General features: G+C 40.3%; 1 protein-coding gene across 1 annotated transcript in view; it reads right to left on the bottom strand.

The window, feature by feature from the left end:
• The window catches only part of CHD7 (chromodomain helicase DNA binding protein 7), a 193,290-nt gene that overhangs the window by 101,668 nt on the left and 73,288 nt on the right, over positions 1 to 18,334 (bottom strand). The window contains exon 2 of the mRNA XM_019527714.1: positions 7,032 to 8,896. Within this exon, the coding sequence (XP_019383259.1) occupies positions 7,032 to 8,723 (1,692 nt within the window). The 5' untranslated portion in view covers positions 8,724 to 8,896. The remainder of the gene's footprint in view (positions 1 to 7,031; positions 8,897 to 18,334) is intronic.

Genomic DNA, 18,334 nt, shown 5'->3' with positions numbered 1-18,334 from the left:
GAAGGGCAAGGACCGAAGGTCAAGTGCTGCTTTGAGCCACTGAACTCAGCATCTGCATGTTTCTCCCTCAAGTGGACACTAATGAAAAAAACTCCCATAAAAAGCAGGCTATAGATTCCGAAGTAGGGGAATTTGGATATATTCACCCTTGGAGGAAGGAGGGTAGGAGAAGTTTATAGAAATTCACATTACCTCAAACCAGAATGTAAAAGTGCACCTGCCTTAGAATAGGAAGTTCATATTTATTTTACATAAATTGATGCCCCACAAATTTTTAGAGGACCATTTTTTTGTTTGCTTTTTTTCATGTTTCAAGAAAAGATGGCATATGATTACCAAATTTTAAATCTAAGTTATATTTCACTAGGATTGTTCACATATTTTAAAGATCAAATACCTCTCCTATTCACACCAATTTTCCATTATATTTAGTTCATCTGGCCACACAGACATTGAGATGTGCATTATAATACCAGATTTCAGTTTAGAAAACAGACTTTTGCAGTTCTGAAAAAACATAAAAATAGAAAGAAAAGATTTACATTCATGTCCAAAAGACAATAAACTTGCTGCTTTTACATGACTAGAATGGTAGACCAAGAGCTATGATCTGAACCACTTAGTACATAAAATGCCAAATAGCATGGTCATTTAACAGGTAATTATATACATAATACTCATCCAATAATTGCTTTTTAAAAATTCAGTTTTCTGAAGATTCTTAGCTTTAGTATTCCAGAAAAAAAAATCCAGACCAGCTTTTCAAACTGTCCACAATCAACACATTAGCCTCTAAGAACAGGTCAGGTGACTCTACAGCCTACCAAATCAGCATGCTGTTGTGGACTTGTATTTTTATGCTAATACTGCAAACTGGCTTCAGCCAGCTTCATGAACAGATAATTTAATGGCACAAATTACTTTCATCCAGTCAACTTATGGCACCTGAGGGGGCAGAATGCTCCTAACAAGGTTTCTCACCAAAATCAGTTGTACCTCCTCAACTCCATTTTTTTAAAACAAAGACGTTAGCCCAAGGGCATATACACTCAAGAGCCAGTCTCTAATCTCTTATTTAGATGAATGTATATATAGTCTTCTTTTTTTTCCTTTGAAATAGGGGAGGGTAAACTTTACATGCAGAGTTAAATCCCAAGATGCCCTCAGTGAAAAATGCAAACAATTCTTATGGGGCCATACATTTTTCCTAATTATTCATAACATGCTACAATTTTGTAGCTTGAGCTTTTTAAATTTTTTCCATAAAAGGAAATAATTGGCACCAATATATTATGTGAAAGAATATTATCAAAACAAGGAGAAGATATCTTGCCAATATAACTTAAGAAAATGTCACATATTTTCCATGCTCTTACAACTGAAAACAACTTAATCTAATTGTTTAACTTCTTGAATTTAAAAAAAAAAAAAATCAAATTCAAAATTTTATTTTGGTCTGTTCCTCATCCAAATATAAACATACAGTACACCTCTTTAAATCCTTTTAAACAAGTTATCATTCACACATACTTTCTTCTGTGCTTATCTTGCTCTCAGGTCCTACAGATATTCTTTAATTTCCAGTTCTGGTGGAATAATTTTCCTCTAGTGCTGCTGACTGGCAGGGACTTAGTTTCCTGAAGCAATTTTGTCATGGCAGCTAGCAGAGAGCAGGGGTTACTGCTGAAAGTTTATTTTAATTTAACACACTGAAAAAAAAAACAGCCAAAGTTGGTTGGGAAGGGAAGGAGAGAATAGTACATACACACATTTTGGCTGATGTGGGCTCTCAATGAAACATGTAGCTGGCTTCAGCAGAAAGACATGGAAGTTGTCCCATGGTCAATCTTCATGCCCAAACCAGTAGAGAATTTTCTGAATGGCCAGAATTTGCCCCATCCCTCACTTTGACTTCAGGTTTAAACAAACATTTGAGGGGAGGTTGGGGAGGAAAGACAGTTAAAACTGCAACCATCAGCTACTTCTTTCTGCTATCTGTTGTGGTAGAATGGTGCCTGGTATACTGCCAGTTCTTGCCAGCAGCATCATGCACTGCTAAGTGAGAGGGCAAAAAAAATGGCAGGTGAACTTCAGTGTTGGCAAGTGCAAGAAAATGCACGTGGGGAAAAAATAACCTCAATTAATACATACATAGTCCTGGGTTCTGAACTAGCTGTTATGACTCAGGGAACAGACCTTGGATTCATTGTAGATAGCTCTCAAAACATCAGCTCAGTGTGCCACGGCTACCAGAAAGCCAGAAAAACGTTGGACATCGTTAACATTGGAAATGAAAACAGAACAGAGTACATCGTCATGCCATTATATAAATCCATAGTGTGCCCACATCTTAAATACTGTATACAGTTGTGGAAACCACATTTGAAAAAATGGCATAGTCCTTTTCTGGTTTCCACAACTGAAAAAGGTAGGGGGAAGGGTAAGCAAAACAATCAGGGGTATGGAGCAGTTGCCAAACCAAGAGAAACAAAAAAGGCTAGGGCTCTTCAGTCTGGCAAGGAGAAGACTTGCGGTGGGGGATATGATAAGTCTATGAAATCATGAAGGGTGTGGACAAAAATGAATAGGGAGCTGTTATTCCCCAAGTCTCAGAATACTAGAACTAGCAGACACCCACTAAAATTAATAGGAAACAGGTTTAAACCTAAAGAGAAGTACTTTTTATACAACAGTTAACTCGTGGAATTCACTGCCACAGGAGGTAGTAGAGGCAGAGAACAAAGCCAGGTTTAAAAAGGAACTAGACAAATTCATGGATAATAGATCTATTAATAGCTGCTGAACAAAATGTTTGGAAATGTTTCCACTGCCATCCCTAACCAATAATGGTGGATGCCAGTGAGGAAAATGAGCAATGGATCACTCTAGATATGTCTGGCTCTCCCTAAAGAAACTCCATTCCTGCCATGGTCGGGAGACAGAATACTGGGCAGGACAGACCATTGATCTGACCCAGTATGGCACTTCTTACATTAGCTTCTGTACCAGAAATAGGAAGATCAAGAACAAAAACTTAAAAAAAAAAACCCTTAAAATCCCATTTTTAAAAAGCATACAATGAAAAAACTACAGACATGCTGGAGCAGAAAAGTAAATAATCTTTTTTCTCTAAGCAGTAGGACACTGCTTAAACTAAATATTTAATAATGAAAAAGCCTGGGTTTTTAATCTTATGGGCTCACCATATGGCTAAACAAAATATTAAGTTTGGTAGACAAATCTAAGGATAAATCGTGATGTAAATAATGGATCAGTAAGGTGACATGACTGTCACTTTTCCAGCTACAGCCCTACCCTCACACCATGAAAATTAAGCCAGTAGGTGAATACAACATTTCATCTTCTCAGCATGCAAATTCTATAAACTTACTTGCTCTTTCTGGGGTATAACTGACTATAAACCAGACTTGGGGAAATCATCATATTCTAAGCAGCATAGATTGTATATTCCTTTTTATTCCGATATAGCCAGTCCAATCACAGGCTATTAAAGGTTGAGACTTCAACACACAAACATTAACAAGAATAGATGCGTCACAAGGGTTATTGTGACGAGTCAAAGTGTATATTCCTGTAGCCCTGAACCCAAGAAACAGGGACAATAATATTTCTCTGCCAGTTGTACTGTTGCATTCAACTAGCGATTATAGTCAGCTACCTGAAATTGGTAAGTTATTACAAACCCATAGATAATCAGTACAACGCCTCAAACTAGAAACACTGCATTAGCACTTCACACAGATACCATCAGATCGTAATGAAGCACCTCGATAAGTATTCCTAATAATGTTGTAGTGCTTATCATAGCATTCCTCAAATTTAATTTCCTGACATCTGTGCAAAGCCTCCATGACCTGTTCCTCAATGATTCCTGTGCTCAACTACTACAGTATAGATCACTGAGTGCTCACAAAACATGATTAGTCTTAAATACTGTCTGCCAAAGTCTCCAAATGATTCATTACTATTATGCAAAGTTTTATATCATACCTCTCTGTGCACATCCAAATCCTGATGAAGAGGAGCCTCTACACCCACTCTATCACCACCCTCTTTGACTACAGTGGTACCAATTACAGCAGTGACTTGCAATATGAACAGCTGCCTGAAAGGAACTTAATTGAAACCTACAACTTTTTCCCAGTAAGACAAAGAGCTATTAACAATCTCCTGATCTGGTCTAGATTTCAATGGGTAACCTAGAATGATAAGGATTCTTAGACCATTGTCACACTCTCAAAGACAAGAGATTGTGTTGGCAGTTTTAAACAAGAAAAGGTGTTTACAACTCTAGAGTGCTGTAAATTTTAAACTGGCTCTTACATTATACAGAAGGTTAAAAAGTATTACCCTTCCTGTTAAAGTATCTGTAGTTTATAGAAGTTACTCATTTTACCATAGCATTATAGTCAAAATAAGACCAGATGATAACCAGTGAGAATATTACTGAAATGTTCTTCACTAATTTGTAAATTGTACAATGATCCTTCATTTTTTCTGATCAGCTGAGTTATATTTATAAACTAGGGATCTACCAAATTCACAGCAGAAGTAGAGTGCATGGCAGCTCCTTTAATCTCGCATGTTCCCCTATGTGCACCTCACCTCTTTTCCCCCCTTATCTTCCCACCTGCCCTGGGAGGGCCTCACCACTTAGCGGAGGGCCCTGCCACTCCCTCATGATCAGCAGGGAAACTAAAACCACAGTTTTAAATATGGCGCCGTGTTTGCCTCCCTGCCAGTCAACAGCAAGCAAGCAGGGCCATCTGGAGCCCCTCAGACAATCAGCAGTAGGAGGCAAAAATGGCACCATATTTAAAACCGCAGTTTTCACCTCCATGCGAAAGAGCAATCTGCAAGCAGGGCCCCTCCACCAATCAGTGGGGGGGAGGGGGCAGGCACAAAGGAACCTGCAAGATTAAAGGAGCCACAGTACACCCCACTTCTGCTGCTGTGCATTCAATAGATCTCTCTTTATAACCCATTTTTTGTTTTGGGGGGGCGGGAGGGGGAGGGGAGAGAGAGGGAAGAGAAGAAGGAGAAATGTTTTTTTTTTTTACCACAGCCAGAATGGCCATTTCAAGGTTAACAGACAGTGAACAATCTCTCTAAAGCATATCTGGGAACATTTTCCCCACTCATACACTACTATTTGTTTTTTTAGGGGGTTTTTAGATTTATATCCCACCCTATCCAAAAGGTTCAGAAGTGCTATGTAGACTTTTTACATTAAAGCCAGCATGGTTTCTAAACTCCTTTCCAAGCATGATACTGTTAAAAACCTGTAACTGACATTCCATCAAGAAACACCAAATAAATTCTAGAATTATCATTACAACAGTTTTAATAAAACAATGATCATTCAGTGCAATTTAATAATGGCATGTCAACTAACCTTCTTCCTACCTAAAACTTCCATTTCTGACGGATATTCCCTTGATAGTTTTTATGGCCATTTTCTACCCATTCTTTTTCATTCCGTCTCTTCTTTATTCCTTTGCTCATCCTCCAATATGTTCTTGAGATTCTACTTTCCAGTTTTGATTCTTGATTTTTTCCTTCCTACTATCTCCGAGCCCACATTCTTTTCTCTGCTTCTTGCATTTTGTCCTTACTCCCTATCTCTCCTCCTCTATAACTACGGTTGCTTCTTTTTTGTCCCACAGAACCATTTCTTTTCAATACAAACTTTCCTCCTCTCTTCACAGCACTCCTCCCTCCTTATTCCCATTCATGGTTTCACCTACCCTAGGATTTGTCCCAGATTCCCCTCCTTCCCAGTTTCTCTTCATCCCCAGAGAATGTGGGAGCCTCCCCCAGCTACTGAGTGGCCGCATCCCACCACTCCTTGCCAGCTGCCTCTGTCCAGTATATGCATCTGATTCCCAAATCCATCCCATGCTGTGCTGAGTAGCTAACAGAAGCAGCCGGCAGGCAGTAATGGAAGTGACTGCTGAGCAGCTGCTTTCCATACAGTCCTGGGACTTTGGCTGGGACAGCTATTTAGATGATTTATTGAGCTTATTGTCTCATTGTACCCTTATGACTGCATTCCAACAATTATCTCCAAATAGTTATGAGTAGAACTACTTGGGATTATTTCCTGATATATAATCAGTGGCTAAAAAAATGGAATCTATACCTCTATGGCCCCTTTAACACCTACACAGTCAACACCAAAACTGTTCATTTGATGAGGACACTTTAAACCAAGAGAAAACTTGAGGTATGTAAGTGTATATATGTTTAGTCAAACCTGCTAAGTTGGGCTGTAAAACTCAGAGACTTTCAAGAGTTGCTATGCTTCCAGCCTCTGGAGTAGAAAAATGCATGCAGCAGCCACAATGGGGCCTGTACGGCACTGCCTGCATGGCCCAGGGCAGTCGCCCTGATTCGCCAACCCCCTAGGGACAGCACTGTGGAACAGTTCTATTTTAAGTGGAATGGGAAATTGGGAGACCAAGTAAAATGCTAATTGTGTTCCACTCATCCAAACCTTGAATGTGGGCTAGGATTGGGGGCTAGGATTCATATCTGCTCTTATTTTAGTTATACAAGGTTGCTTATCTCTAGTTACCAGAGGTGCCATTTAGTGCTAGGGAATGTGAATTTTGTATGCCATGTCTGAATAAACTAAGTAGGACAAATCCATATGATATGGACTTTCCTACAGAAGTCTGAAAATCCTTAAGAGTACCATGAAAGTTTAGATGCAAACTTTCAACTTTTGTTTGACAGATTCACAACAAAACAATTATTACATTCAAGATAACTTGATACTTACTGTTGAAATGTATTGCAGATTTATCTTATTAAAACTATCAGAAGAGCACAGGCAAAATAAAGTTGGGTAAGACATTGCTAATTAATAAAATTAAGTAAAACAGGAGTTGCATCATCCTCAATGGTGACAGGCAGAAAGAATCATATAGAGCAGAAACCTGTGTCCCACAAGTTGAAAATTGCATTTATTATTTTAAAACGTTTTCTTTCTGCTGGACATGACTTACCTGAAGGACAGGCACTTTCTGTGGTGTGTTTTGTGGTGACTGATGAAGCTGTGCCCAAGGCTGATGATGTGGATGTGGTGGTGGCGGTGAAGACTGATGATGTATCCCTGGATGAGGCTGCATGGGAAGACAGGTTGGCATTTGCTGTTGGAAAGACTGCTGCTGACTAGGATGCTGCTGGCCAGATATCAGTCGTTCTTGTATTGCTTGTGGATCTGCAAGGCCAACACCTGGACAACCATTTGGTCTCATGTGCCCACCCATCTCCCGTGGTGTTGAAGACATACCCATAAATGGACGACTCTGCTGCATGTTTCGGGGGCCCATATTCCTCTGTCCAATTCCCATGGCACCAGGGGGCTGGTGTGACGGTTGAGGATGGGGTATATTTGGATAACTGCCAACTTCCATTGGTATTCCAGCACTACCAGGCCTAACCTGTGGAGGAGGGGTACCTGCTGGATTACTCATTGCTTTCATAGGTGACATGGGAGGTGGAGAGGCATAAGTTCCCTGAGGCTGTGAAGGGTGCATAGTTTGTGTGTTCATTTGGTTAAGTGAGCCACTAGGGTGAATGGGCTGCTGGTGCATTAGTCCTTGACCACTGTTTGATGGAAATCCTACAGCATTTGGGTATCTTGGTACAGATTGATTCATTGGAGTGTTATTTGTAAGGCCTAAATTCTGATTCATCCCTGTATTATTAACTAATCCCTGATTTAGGTTACTGTAAGGATAGCGAGAATACTGCCCTGAGTTGTTTATAGTAGGTGAGGGTACCGTCTGGCTCCGAGAACTAAAATTAAGTGTTTGCGGCCTAACAGCACCCTGCTGGGGGGGATTAGGGGAGAATCTGGGACTGTGGGCTACTGATTCTCCATGGAGAGCAGTGGGGGGATGGTGGTGAAATTGCTGGACTGAGTGTCGTAAAGAAGGTGCCATGCTGGGATTTTGCTGGGGCACATGAGACAAGTGGCCAGGTCCTGAGGTGGCAATAAAAGGATTTCCCTGATTAAGGCCTTCTTGGCCTTGAGAGAACTGGTTCATCCTCTGCTGCTGTGGCTGACCATGCTGTTGCATTGAAAAATCACCACGAGCCATGTAGTTTCCCATTTGCTGCATGTGCTGAGGGTGGCCTTGTCCAGGGGGTCCCGAAGGTGTTTGTGGTGGCTGTGTAGGTTGTTGCTGCTGCTGCTGCTGCTGCTGCTGCTGGTATGGTGCTCTTATCTGGTCTGGCACCTGAACTGCCCGTGGTCCCCACATGGAACCACTGTCTACAAACGGTTGCCCATGTCTTTCATTCTGCATGCTAGGATAGACTCCCATCTGACCACCAGTGCCACTGCCATGAGGAACCTGAGGAACTGGAGGGTTGTGGTACTGTGAATGAGGAGATGCTATACCATTCCCAGGGGCATTACTCATCATTCTGTTAGGCTGATCCATCAGATGCATTTTTTGCTGTTCGTATTGATTATAGTGATCAAAGTGGGTTAACTTTGCTTGATTTTGATTTGTAGGAGGATGGTGAAGAGATGACTGTAAAGAAGGAAATCCTTGATCCATGGGTATTTGCTGACCCATGGGATTTACTGTATTTTCAGGATATCCACATTCTCCAAGACCTTCCAGCCCTTCACTAAAGATATTTCCATCTTCTCCAAACAGACTCATCATTCCGGGATCTGCCATCTTTTTTCAGCACAAAGCTCCTAAGAGCTACAACTAGAATGCTAGTCTGTGCTTCACCTCACTGAGGTGCTTGTCCTCAAAGCCTTTAATCCTAACTAATCTCCTTCATGTCATTCCATAATTCCTTAATTCTTTTGGACCATGCGGTGTCAGGCAAAGTCGGGTTGCCAGTCCTAGAAGAAAGAAAAAAAATGAAATTTGAAACAAATAATAAAGCTGTCAGATAATATAAAACATACACCTAATAGTGTCAGAAAATATTAGCTAGTTTCATTTCCTGTATTTTAAAATGTATTTTAAAATCTTTTTCAGTTTAAGAAAGTCATTAACTTCTAGCAGAAGCTTTATTATGATAGGGAGTTAGGGAGCAAGCAAAACACCAACCTTAACCTTAAATTAATCTATTCACTACACTTCCTAGTGTTCCATTCTTGGATGGAACAGAACAAAAGAACACAACATGCAGCAGCAGCAGCTGCCACAGCAGGCAGGCAGATGTATGAATATAGCCAAGCAGCCCATCTGCCGAACTAAAGCCCTGAAAATGCTCTAGTTACCAACAGCATGTCCTTAACCTGATTCCCCTGAGCAGTGTAATCAGATGAGCAAGCAGCAGCATCAAGGCCTATGATAAGCTAAAGTTAGTTAAATGGACAACAGGATTGTTCAAACACCTGAAGTGTTGACCTTTTTGAAACCTAGAGATTTATAGAACTGTACATTTATGGAAAAATTACAGAGGAGGTTCTTTGGGTAAATCCAATATCTTTCATTAGACCCGTTCAAATGGTATCCAAAAGAAACTTGTCTGCCTATGTCCTTAGACCAACATGGCTACAACTTATACCCCTGGAAAAATTTCATGCACTTTACACGTACAAATATAGGTCACAACTGGCTACTACAATACGAGAGCAAAATGGTATAGCTTTTCAGTTAGAAGTCAGCTTTCTAATTATCCATTGTTCTACTTGCATTGCACATCAAATCTATATCACATTTTGTCTGTTGGCGACAAAGGAAATTCATTAATTGGGGTTCATTATTCAACTTCAAGCAGACTGATTACCTGTAACACAACTGTGTACATTTGTGTATACATACAAAAATGCTTCCAAAGACAGCACTGGAATCAGCTATAAGTGTTTTCAAATTAAACATAAAACTCCAACATAGAACTGTTACAGTTTAAGAATTTAAACAAGTCATATAGTTTCATAGTTTCATAGATTTAGGGTCGGAAGGGACCTAGTAGATCTTCTAGCCCGACCCCCCACCAGGGCGGGAGAACAACAAAACCCCAAAACAAGAAACGGGACTCAAATGAGTCCAGCCAGGTAGGCATCCAGCCTCTTCTTAAAGACCCCCAGGGTAGGGGCCAGCACCACTTCCCTTGGAAGTTGGTTCCAGCTCCTAGCCGCCCTAACTGTGAAGTAGTTTTTGCGGATGTCCAATCTATACCTCCTCTCCATCAACTTGTGCCCATTACTCCTTGTTATGCCAGCGGGCGCTAGGGGAAACAGCGTCTCCCCCAAACCCTTCTGGTCCCCCCTAGTGAGTTTATAGACGGTCACCAGGTCCCCCCTCAGCCTTCTCTTGTGGAGGCTGAATAGGTTCAGGTCCCGCAGTCTCTCACTGTAGGGTCTGCCCTGTTGTCCCCGGATCATGCGGGTGGCCCTCCTCTGGACCCTCTCCATGTTGTCCACATCCCTCTTGAAATGGGGCGCACAGAACTGGACACAATACTCCAGCTGTGGCCTGACCAGTGTCGCGTAGAGGGGGAGGATCACCTCCTTGGCTCTACTCGAGATGCACCTGTGGATGCACGACAAGGTCCGGTTAGCCCTGCCAACCATGACCTCGCATTGTCGGCCCATGTTCATCTTGGAGTCAATAATGACTCCAAGATCTCTTTCTGCCTCCGTGCTCTCAAGTAGGGAGTTCCCCATCATGTAAGTGTGCTGCTGGTTCCTACTACCCAAGTGCAGCACCCTGCACTTGTCCGTATTGAAACGCATCCTGTTCCTGTTAGCCCACCCCTGTAACCTATCCAGATCCCTCTGCAATCTCGTATATAGTATGCATTATAGTATGCATTAGCCAAATACTAGTTTTGGAAGAAAGGTTCATCAGTAGGTATTGAATATGGTAGACAGGAGTGCAGCCTCGGAGTCAGAACTTCCTATACATCTGAATGCTGACAGCTGTAAATGGGAGAGCAGCAGGGTGTGAAACATTTTTGCACATGCCCTGTTCACCCTCCTCTGGAGCATCCATGCTTTGGCCTCAGACACAGAACACTAGGCTTGCTGGACCAATAGTCTGACCCACTAAATGGCAGTTCTGAAGCGTAAGCACACATAAGAAGAACAAAAGAAAGTAACAGTTCATTACATTTAAACGAAATTGTTTAAGGAAGTTCCAGTTTGTTAAAATAGTCACATAGGTCAGATTAGTTTTAGGAGGACATGAATGACATTTTCTTAAGTATGGTCTGCAAACTAGATTGTGCCTGTTTTGTTTTGATAAAAAGTAGACCTAAACAAAAGTGTAGCCCAACACATTTTCCTCTTAAAATTCAGATCCTGTCACTTACCCCAACAGTCAAGACTACACAGGAACTGTAACCAAACTATTTCACACCTTTAGTTGTTATCATTCCATTTGAAAATCCATATTTGAAGTTATCAAAACAGTTTGAGAACAACAAAAAAAACCCTGCAAACCATTTCTGTAAACTGCTATTTAAACTACACTGAAGTACAATATTTTGCAAAAGAACAAGTTTGAACATCCCTGTCTTTTTATTAGCCTGCCTGCTAGCGTTACGCATCCTCTGACCAACACATTTCCCCAGCAAAAAACATGGAATATTTCAGTAAGAAAAAGCATCAGCAGATTTCTTGCATTCATCTTCAAAACGCTTTTCAGAGTTCCACACTCACTGTAAAGCAGCAAAACATAGAACAGGTCCTATTTTGTATGATATTCTTTGTCTACCTTTAAAACCTGATATAAGCAATGCTATTACCTAATCATCTAAATTGTTTATGGCAAATTTCTTAAGTTTCACATATATTCCCATACTAAAATTCCATCTTGGTGTCCAAGTTACAATACAGGTTTTATCTGAAATTTCAAAATTTAAAAAATGGTAGAATATTTGAAATATTAACAAAAACTTAATGTGAAAAAAATTCCAATGGAGCAGAGGCCTTCTTTCACTGGTACAGTCTGGTGGCTGCTGAAATAAACCAGGCTAAACTGGGACTGTGAATATTAACCGTGCGTAGAGCTATCCCTCCAGTGGTTTAAGGCCATTTTAGCAGCTCTTACACTATACTACTCCAAGTTCTTGATGCATGTTAATTGGGCATCATTCTTTAGTCTCCAAATAGCTCATTAGTCTCTTCACAAGAGGCTGAGAAACCCACAGAGTTCCAGGGAAGCCTTTAAAAAAAGGGGTTTGCAACCACCATTGTTTCCTAACCACCTTCTGGTACTGGCCAAACACTGCTTAGGTAAGGCAGAATATAGCTCAACCTGCCCAATCATCTAACCCTTCAGGTATCTGGCATTACAAAGTCCATTTGTTCATGCATGCGTCATTTAAGAAACAATTTTGCTTGTTAAATTCACAATGCAGACAGAATCTTTTATAAGGATAAAGAGTCTGGGATAATAGAACTGAAGTTTATAAATAATAATTCTCACTTTATTAACCTACATGGCTTTTCCAAATCTCCAGAAACAGGGGTTCAAATGCATAAGAGATTAAAGTTTGAACTATATTGCCTAACTTATAGTCAGTGACCTGCCAAGGAAATTCAAGTAGACTCCAGCCACCAGCAGTAGCGAAGTCAGTTTTATTCAGCTGGTGGTCAGTGTCTGCTCCAATTGCCATGGAAACTGGTGAAAATAATGTAAGAAATTTTGTTTAATGATTTAAACTCACCTTATTTCTTCACATTTGACTCCAGTTTCTATAGAAAGTTGATTGGAAAGGCCACATTAGCTAGCAGGCAGGCAGAAGCTAAACTAAGTACCCTAATTTTCAGATTACAGAATGCACGCCGTAAACTAGGAACCCATTTGGCTTATCAATTATGTTGTACTTTAAATTGTATAGTATCATTTAAAAGTTACACTATAAACAAGCAAGCTTAAAATCTTATATTATTAAAAGTATATTTTTGTTTTTACTAATTATACTATTTTTATATTATGCATTTTCATCTTCAATAACAAAATCAGAGTTACTTTCAAGTTGTTCATACTACAATGCTTGGCTTCCAAACACTGCACGAGAACATTTGTTTAAAGGGAAGCATTTTAAATTAAAAAATTAAATGTATATATTTGTAAAATTAATTTAAATGTGAGAGTGTGGCCCCTACTGAAGCAATAGTTTAGCTATCTTTAAACCACTTCATTTATACTACTTTTTAAATGAAAACATCTTAGAAGAGAAGTAAGAAATTCACTTCTCTTACGTTTTTGCCTCTCTCAGTAAAACAAATTTCTTATAATTCAGAGGGGCTACTTACATGAAATGCTCTTGCAGTAAACCAGCACTGTTCAGTTGGTGGCCCATGAGCCACATGTAGCCTTCAAGGGATTAAGTTGTGGTCCCCAAGCTACTGCTTGGCTGCCAATCCCTATCACTTCAGCTACAACAGAAGTCAGAGTCTTCTGGCTCCCCCTCCCTCCTCCAGCTTCCACATTCTGTGCCACCCCAGGGGTTGGTGCACAGTATAGCATGGCATGGTGAGCTCAGGGTGAGGTCATGGCTGTGCCATGCAATTATCACCAAAGATTAAGAGTATTAGCCAGGGAAAGCAAGTAAAAAAAAGAAAAAGAAAAAAGCAGCTCAGTGACTTTAGGAAACCAGGAAGCTGCAATTTCAAGGTGTGCATGGGTACATATCAGAGCACAGGAGAGTGAGGGAAGAGAAGGTAAAAAAAGTTTAACTCTTACTTTTAAATAAAACCATGCTCTAAAACAATCCAGGTTTCCCAATTTATTTTTTTTCAAGAAAGAATAAAACTTAAAGTGAAAGTTCACCACCTGAATAGAATGAACAGATGCATTACTAACAGATCCTAATGATCAGTGCAAAATTCAGTATACTAAAGACCATTTGCAAAGACTAAAAATTTCAATATTCCACAAGACTATCAGAAAGTTGTGGTACATTTAAGTGGTGTGAAAAATTCTTGGCATAAAAAGCTGATACTGTTTATGTGTATGGCACTTCTTGACTGCTGTCACATTCCAAACTGTCTTAATATTGAGTGCACTACTTCTTTATAAAAACAGACTAGTTCATCTTTCTATTAATAATATAAAACTGAATTGGACATAAGACAGACTTAGGTTTGTTAAGCAGAAAATGGTTAGCACCTTTAACAACCAGGTAATTAGGGTTTTGAGGGGAGGTTGCACTTGAGACCAGTTATATCTGTCCAATGTTTAGCTGCATTGTATAGCTAAAACAAAAGTCTGAAGTCAACGTTTGGGTTTGTGCTTTCAAAAAATAATAATAAAAAAAGGCCTTACTTATATCTAGACTTAATTCTGTTTTGCAGGCATTTCACCCCCAAATCTTTGTTTCTCTCTCCCATTTTGAAATAGCAGAAATGCCTCATCTTGTTCTCCCTGTTTTTTCCTCCAAGAACACAAAAATGTAAGTGGGAGACCTTTTGCAGCCTTCACTTATAAAAAGCTGTTGATCTTCAGAAAAGATATTTGTGAAATATTCATTTGAAGGGTTTAACTTAAATAATGTTTATGTTGTACAATAATGAAAAGTCTTAGTTTTACTCTTAATTGTGATGTCTAAATTTTAACAGTTCTCCAAGACCGAACATCTAATAGGAAACCATTAAGCCATTTTACTCCTCTTCACATAATTATCCGGCTATAAATTGGCTGAATTACATAGTCAAAATATTTTGGGGAATACATCTTGACAACACTGCAGTATGCATTAAATGCATTATGCATTTAGATGTTAACACAAGGAAACTAGAAACAAACATTACATATGTAATGTAGGCAAGTTAAACTCAAACTACATTTTTAATTGTGTAGCCAATATATATATTATTAGTGAACTATTTGGAAAGATTACCAGCTATTTGACCGAATTGAACAACAGATGCCTGCTCCTCTCTTCCAAGTTAATGTTATCCTGAAAGAATAGCTCCAGCCACAATGGTGAAAAAGGATACATGAATTCCCCTAAAAATGGTATGGTCTTGGATCCCTGTTCAGAGCCTCCATCTTTCCAACCAGTCTCTGGCTACTAGAGGTCTACTAAAATTTGAAAGATCCTGCCATATTTGACAACAGGTGTCAAACGCCATCTTTTTTCAACCCCCCAATAGGAATTTAAAACCTTTGCCTCCTTTATGTTCCTCTTGTATTAGAGGAGAACCCCACTGTAACAAAGAGGATTCTTTATTTAGGTCACTGGACACAAACAGCACTTGTTCTTGGTTCTCTTAAACCCCAGACTATATGACTATAGAAACAGACTATATGTCCTAGCATTCTTACAAAAGTTATTCGTAAAGTCTGGTCCACGTAGGAATGGAAGGAAGTGGTGACTACAATACAGACTGAATAATTGTAACAGCTAAACAAGCCTTCATCAGAGAGAACAAACAACCTAGAACTTACAGCTGTTACTGACTATGAATTTTCTACACCAAAAGAAAAAAAGTTCTCAACAGCACCTAAGGGAATCATGAGGATAATCTGAAACATTCCATATCAAATGAGACAAATTTTCTAAACATGCACTCCATGCTTCTATCACGAATAGTCTAAACAACGTCTTTTTCCATTGATCTCTCTCAAGATCAGCTAAAAAGAGATGAATTTTTAACATGAGAAGGGGTAGGATTTCATTGGGATCTGTTCAGATTTAGATGTCCATTAAACCAATAACACTCCCCAAAACGTTTCCTGCATGTTCAGTTGTTCTGCTTTCTGTTTCCTACTTTGTGCTCACTGTTTGATGTGCTGCTCTGCTTTCTGCTCCCTCCCTGATCTGTCAGGGGAGTTGCTTCCTCTCCCAGGCTGCTGCATGCCATAAGCAGAGGCTGCCTATGCTACTTGTGGCAGATATGCCACAGAGGTTGGCAATCCCTCCACTAAACATTGCTCTCAAATGCCTCAAATAAAACCAATTTACTAATCTGGACAGAACGAAAACTGGATTGTGTTTGGGTATTAGCCTTCAACAATTTATACCATAAAACTATTTAAAAATACTTTAAAATTCCAGACAATATGAAGTCCTCTCCCCACATCTGCAACTCAAATCAACTGAAAGGATTTTGGTAGGTACTTCCCACATGAAAATTAACAGAGAAAAAAATATTATCTCCGAAAAGTAGGAATTTCATAGGTTCAAAACATGTGAAAATGGAAATGGGCCTAACTAACACATAATCAGTTTTCATAGTCCTAACTAAGACATAATCAGAAACTGCTATATTCTAATTAAAGTTTTTGACAACAAAACTAAATCTATAGTCCAGGCAGGCTGAATTAAGATAATTTAAAAACCTATGTTTACAATTCCTTAAAGGCTGCCAAAAGACACTGTATGTCAAAACAAGGATGATATTTCCCCCACTACTAAGTAGGTCAATTGCTTAGAAACCTTGTCCGCCTCAACAGCTACCATGGCCTATACTTTAAAAAACTATAAGAAATTACTTGGTTCAGTGTTGCAAAGCCAAAACTTTACTAACTTTAAGTGAGACTTAAGTATCCAAGTCACTTGTGTAAACAGGAGTTGGCCATCTCAGTCACTTAGGGCAAGATCTAGATCTAGGCGTCTCACATTAGCTGTCCTAATGCCTCAAAATGAGGCTTCTCTGAGTTAGGGTAGTAAAAAAGCAGTGCCTAATCTCCTTACAGTCAAGGGGGAGAATCAAGAACCTCCAAAGGCTGATCTAGATTGCCCAGATGCTGAGCAGAAAACCATCTAAATGGAGCCAATAGAAAGAATTAATTATAGCAGTACGATGAAACCTCCACCTTTCAGGTTCAGGAAACAGAGACAAGAACTTTATGGATTTCATGTTAGACATCAACTGAATAAAAGCAAAGAATCTTGACAGCAGAAATTAGAATTGAAGCAATTATCCCAGTATTAGAGTTCAAAGTCACAGTCCTGTCGCCTGTTCTCTTCTTCCCCCACAATGTCAATTTTGGCTACATTGTGGCCCAGCTTCAACAGGAGAGATGAAGAGCACTGTCTCAAGAATATTCCATAGCCTAGGGGTTAGGACAGAGGTGGGATATATTTGAATACCCTCAGACCAAGGAAGTACTCACATCTCCCAATCCCTGGCCTAGCACTGTAACACCTGGCTATTACACAGAAGGCAGGCACCAGCACCACTACCAGATTTTGTTTTTTTAAAAAAGAAGTCACCAGGATTGCTATTCTTCGTACCAAACTCAGCATCATTGGTGTGCACTGAGCATATTCAGAGTGCTTAACAGACTGGCCCCTTCCATGGACTTAGAATTTAGACACCATTCCATCTCTGAGCCAGAATGGATCTTGGGCAGGAGTTAGGTATCCAGCTCCTTCTACAAATGGAGCCTTGGCACATGTGAAAGAGCCTCTCTGGAAGTATGTGGTGTACAAGGGAGACGCATTTTAAACCCACATCAATTTGTGGCCATCCAAAGTCAGGCAGCAGCCAAGCAGGGTTTCCTGGTCTCTTTTGGCACCCTGAATTAGTCTAAGGGCTGTCCAGACAGAACTGTCCAACTTAAAGGAGTCTGGGGGCATATGTCCCATAGGCCATGCCAGCGGGAGCCACAAGCTCCATGGGACACACCAGAGTGGGGCGTGGTCATGGTCCCCCAGCCTGCATGCTACACTGATGCCCTCTGCACTGTACCCTATCCTCACCCTGACCTCCCCACACTGTGCTGTGCCATGCCACACAACCCCTTGAGGCAGATGCAGAATGCAGCAGCTAGTGGAGGCCAGAAGAGTGGAGGAATAGAGGGGGTCATGGCCGGGTGGGAACCCAGGGGCCACAGCTTAATCCTTCACAGGCTGCACACAGTCCACAGGCTGCCAGTTGGACAGGTCAGGTTTACATTCCTCTGGTGCCTCCCTGGATCTAACCTTTTGGCTTTGCAGTGGTCAGACAAGCAATGCCTAGACACCTTTAAAAATCTGGACCTTGGTAGTCCATGTTCCTAGAGTAACTGGCATTCAATGGAAGACAATAGTAAGTGCAATAAGCAGGTTCACATAACATACCAGTGTCATCTTCTAGTACAGAAGAATGAACATAATAGATGAATAAATGTGTCACCTGGCTGAGCTAATGTTACTAAAAATATAGATTGTTGTAGTTCTCAAATAGTGCACTACACAATCAAGCTAAAGCTTTGGTACTGAGGTTGAGAATATAATTTCAGGATTTGTAAGAAACACTGTTAGTACTCAGTAGGGCTGTGCGATGCTTCAAACCCCAACTCAATTTGGCCCGATTCGGCAGCTGAACCTCCAATTCCAAATTGAATCAGAGGACCCTTTAATCTCTCTGAATTGAATCGGAACCCTC

The sequence above is a fragment of the Gavialis gangeticus genome, unplaced genomic scaffold (assembly GCF_001723915.1).
Source record: "Gavialis gangeticus isolate Ggan-Ray unplaced genomic scaffold, GavGan_comp1, whole genome shotgun sequence".
Lineage (NCBI taxonomy): Eukaryota > Metazoa > Chordata > Crocodylia > Gavialidae > Gavialis > Gavialis gangeticus.
The sequence above is the reverse complement of the archived record's forward strand: the minus strand, read 5'-3'. Positions and strand labels throughout refer to the sequence as shown.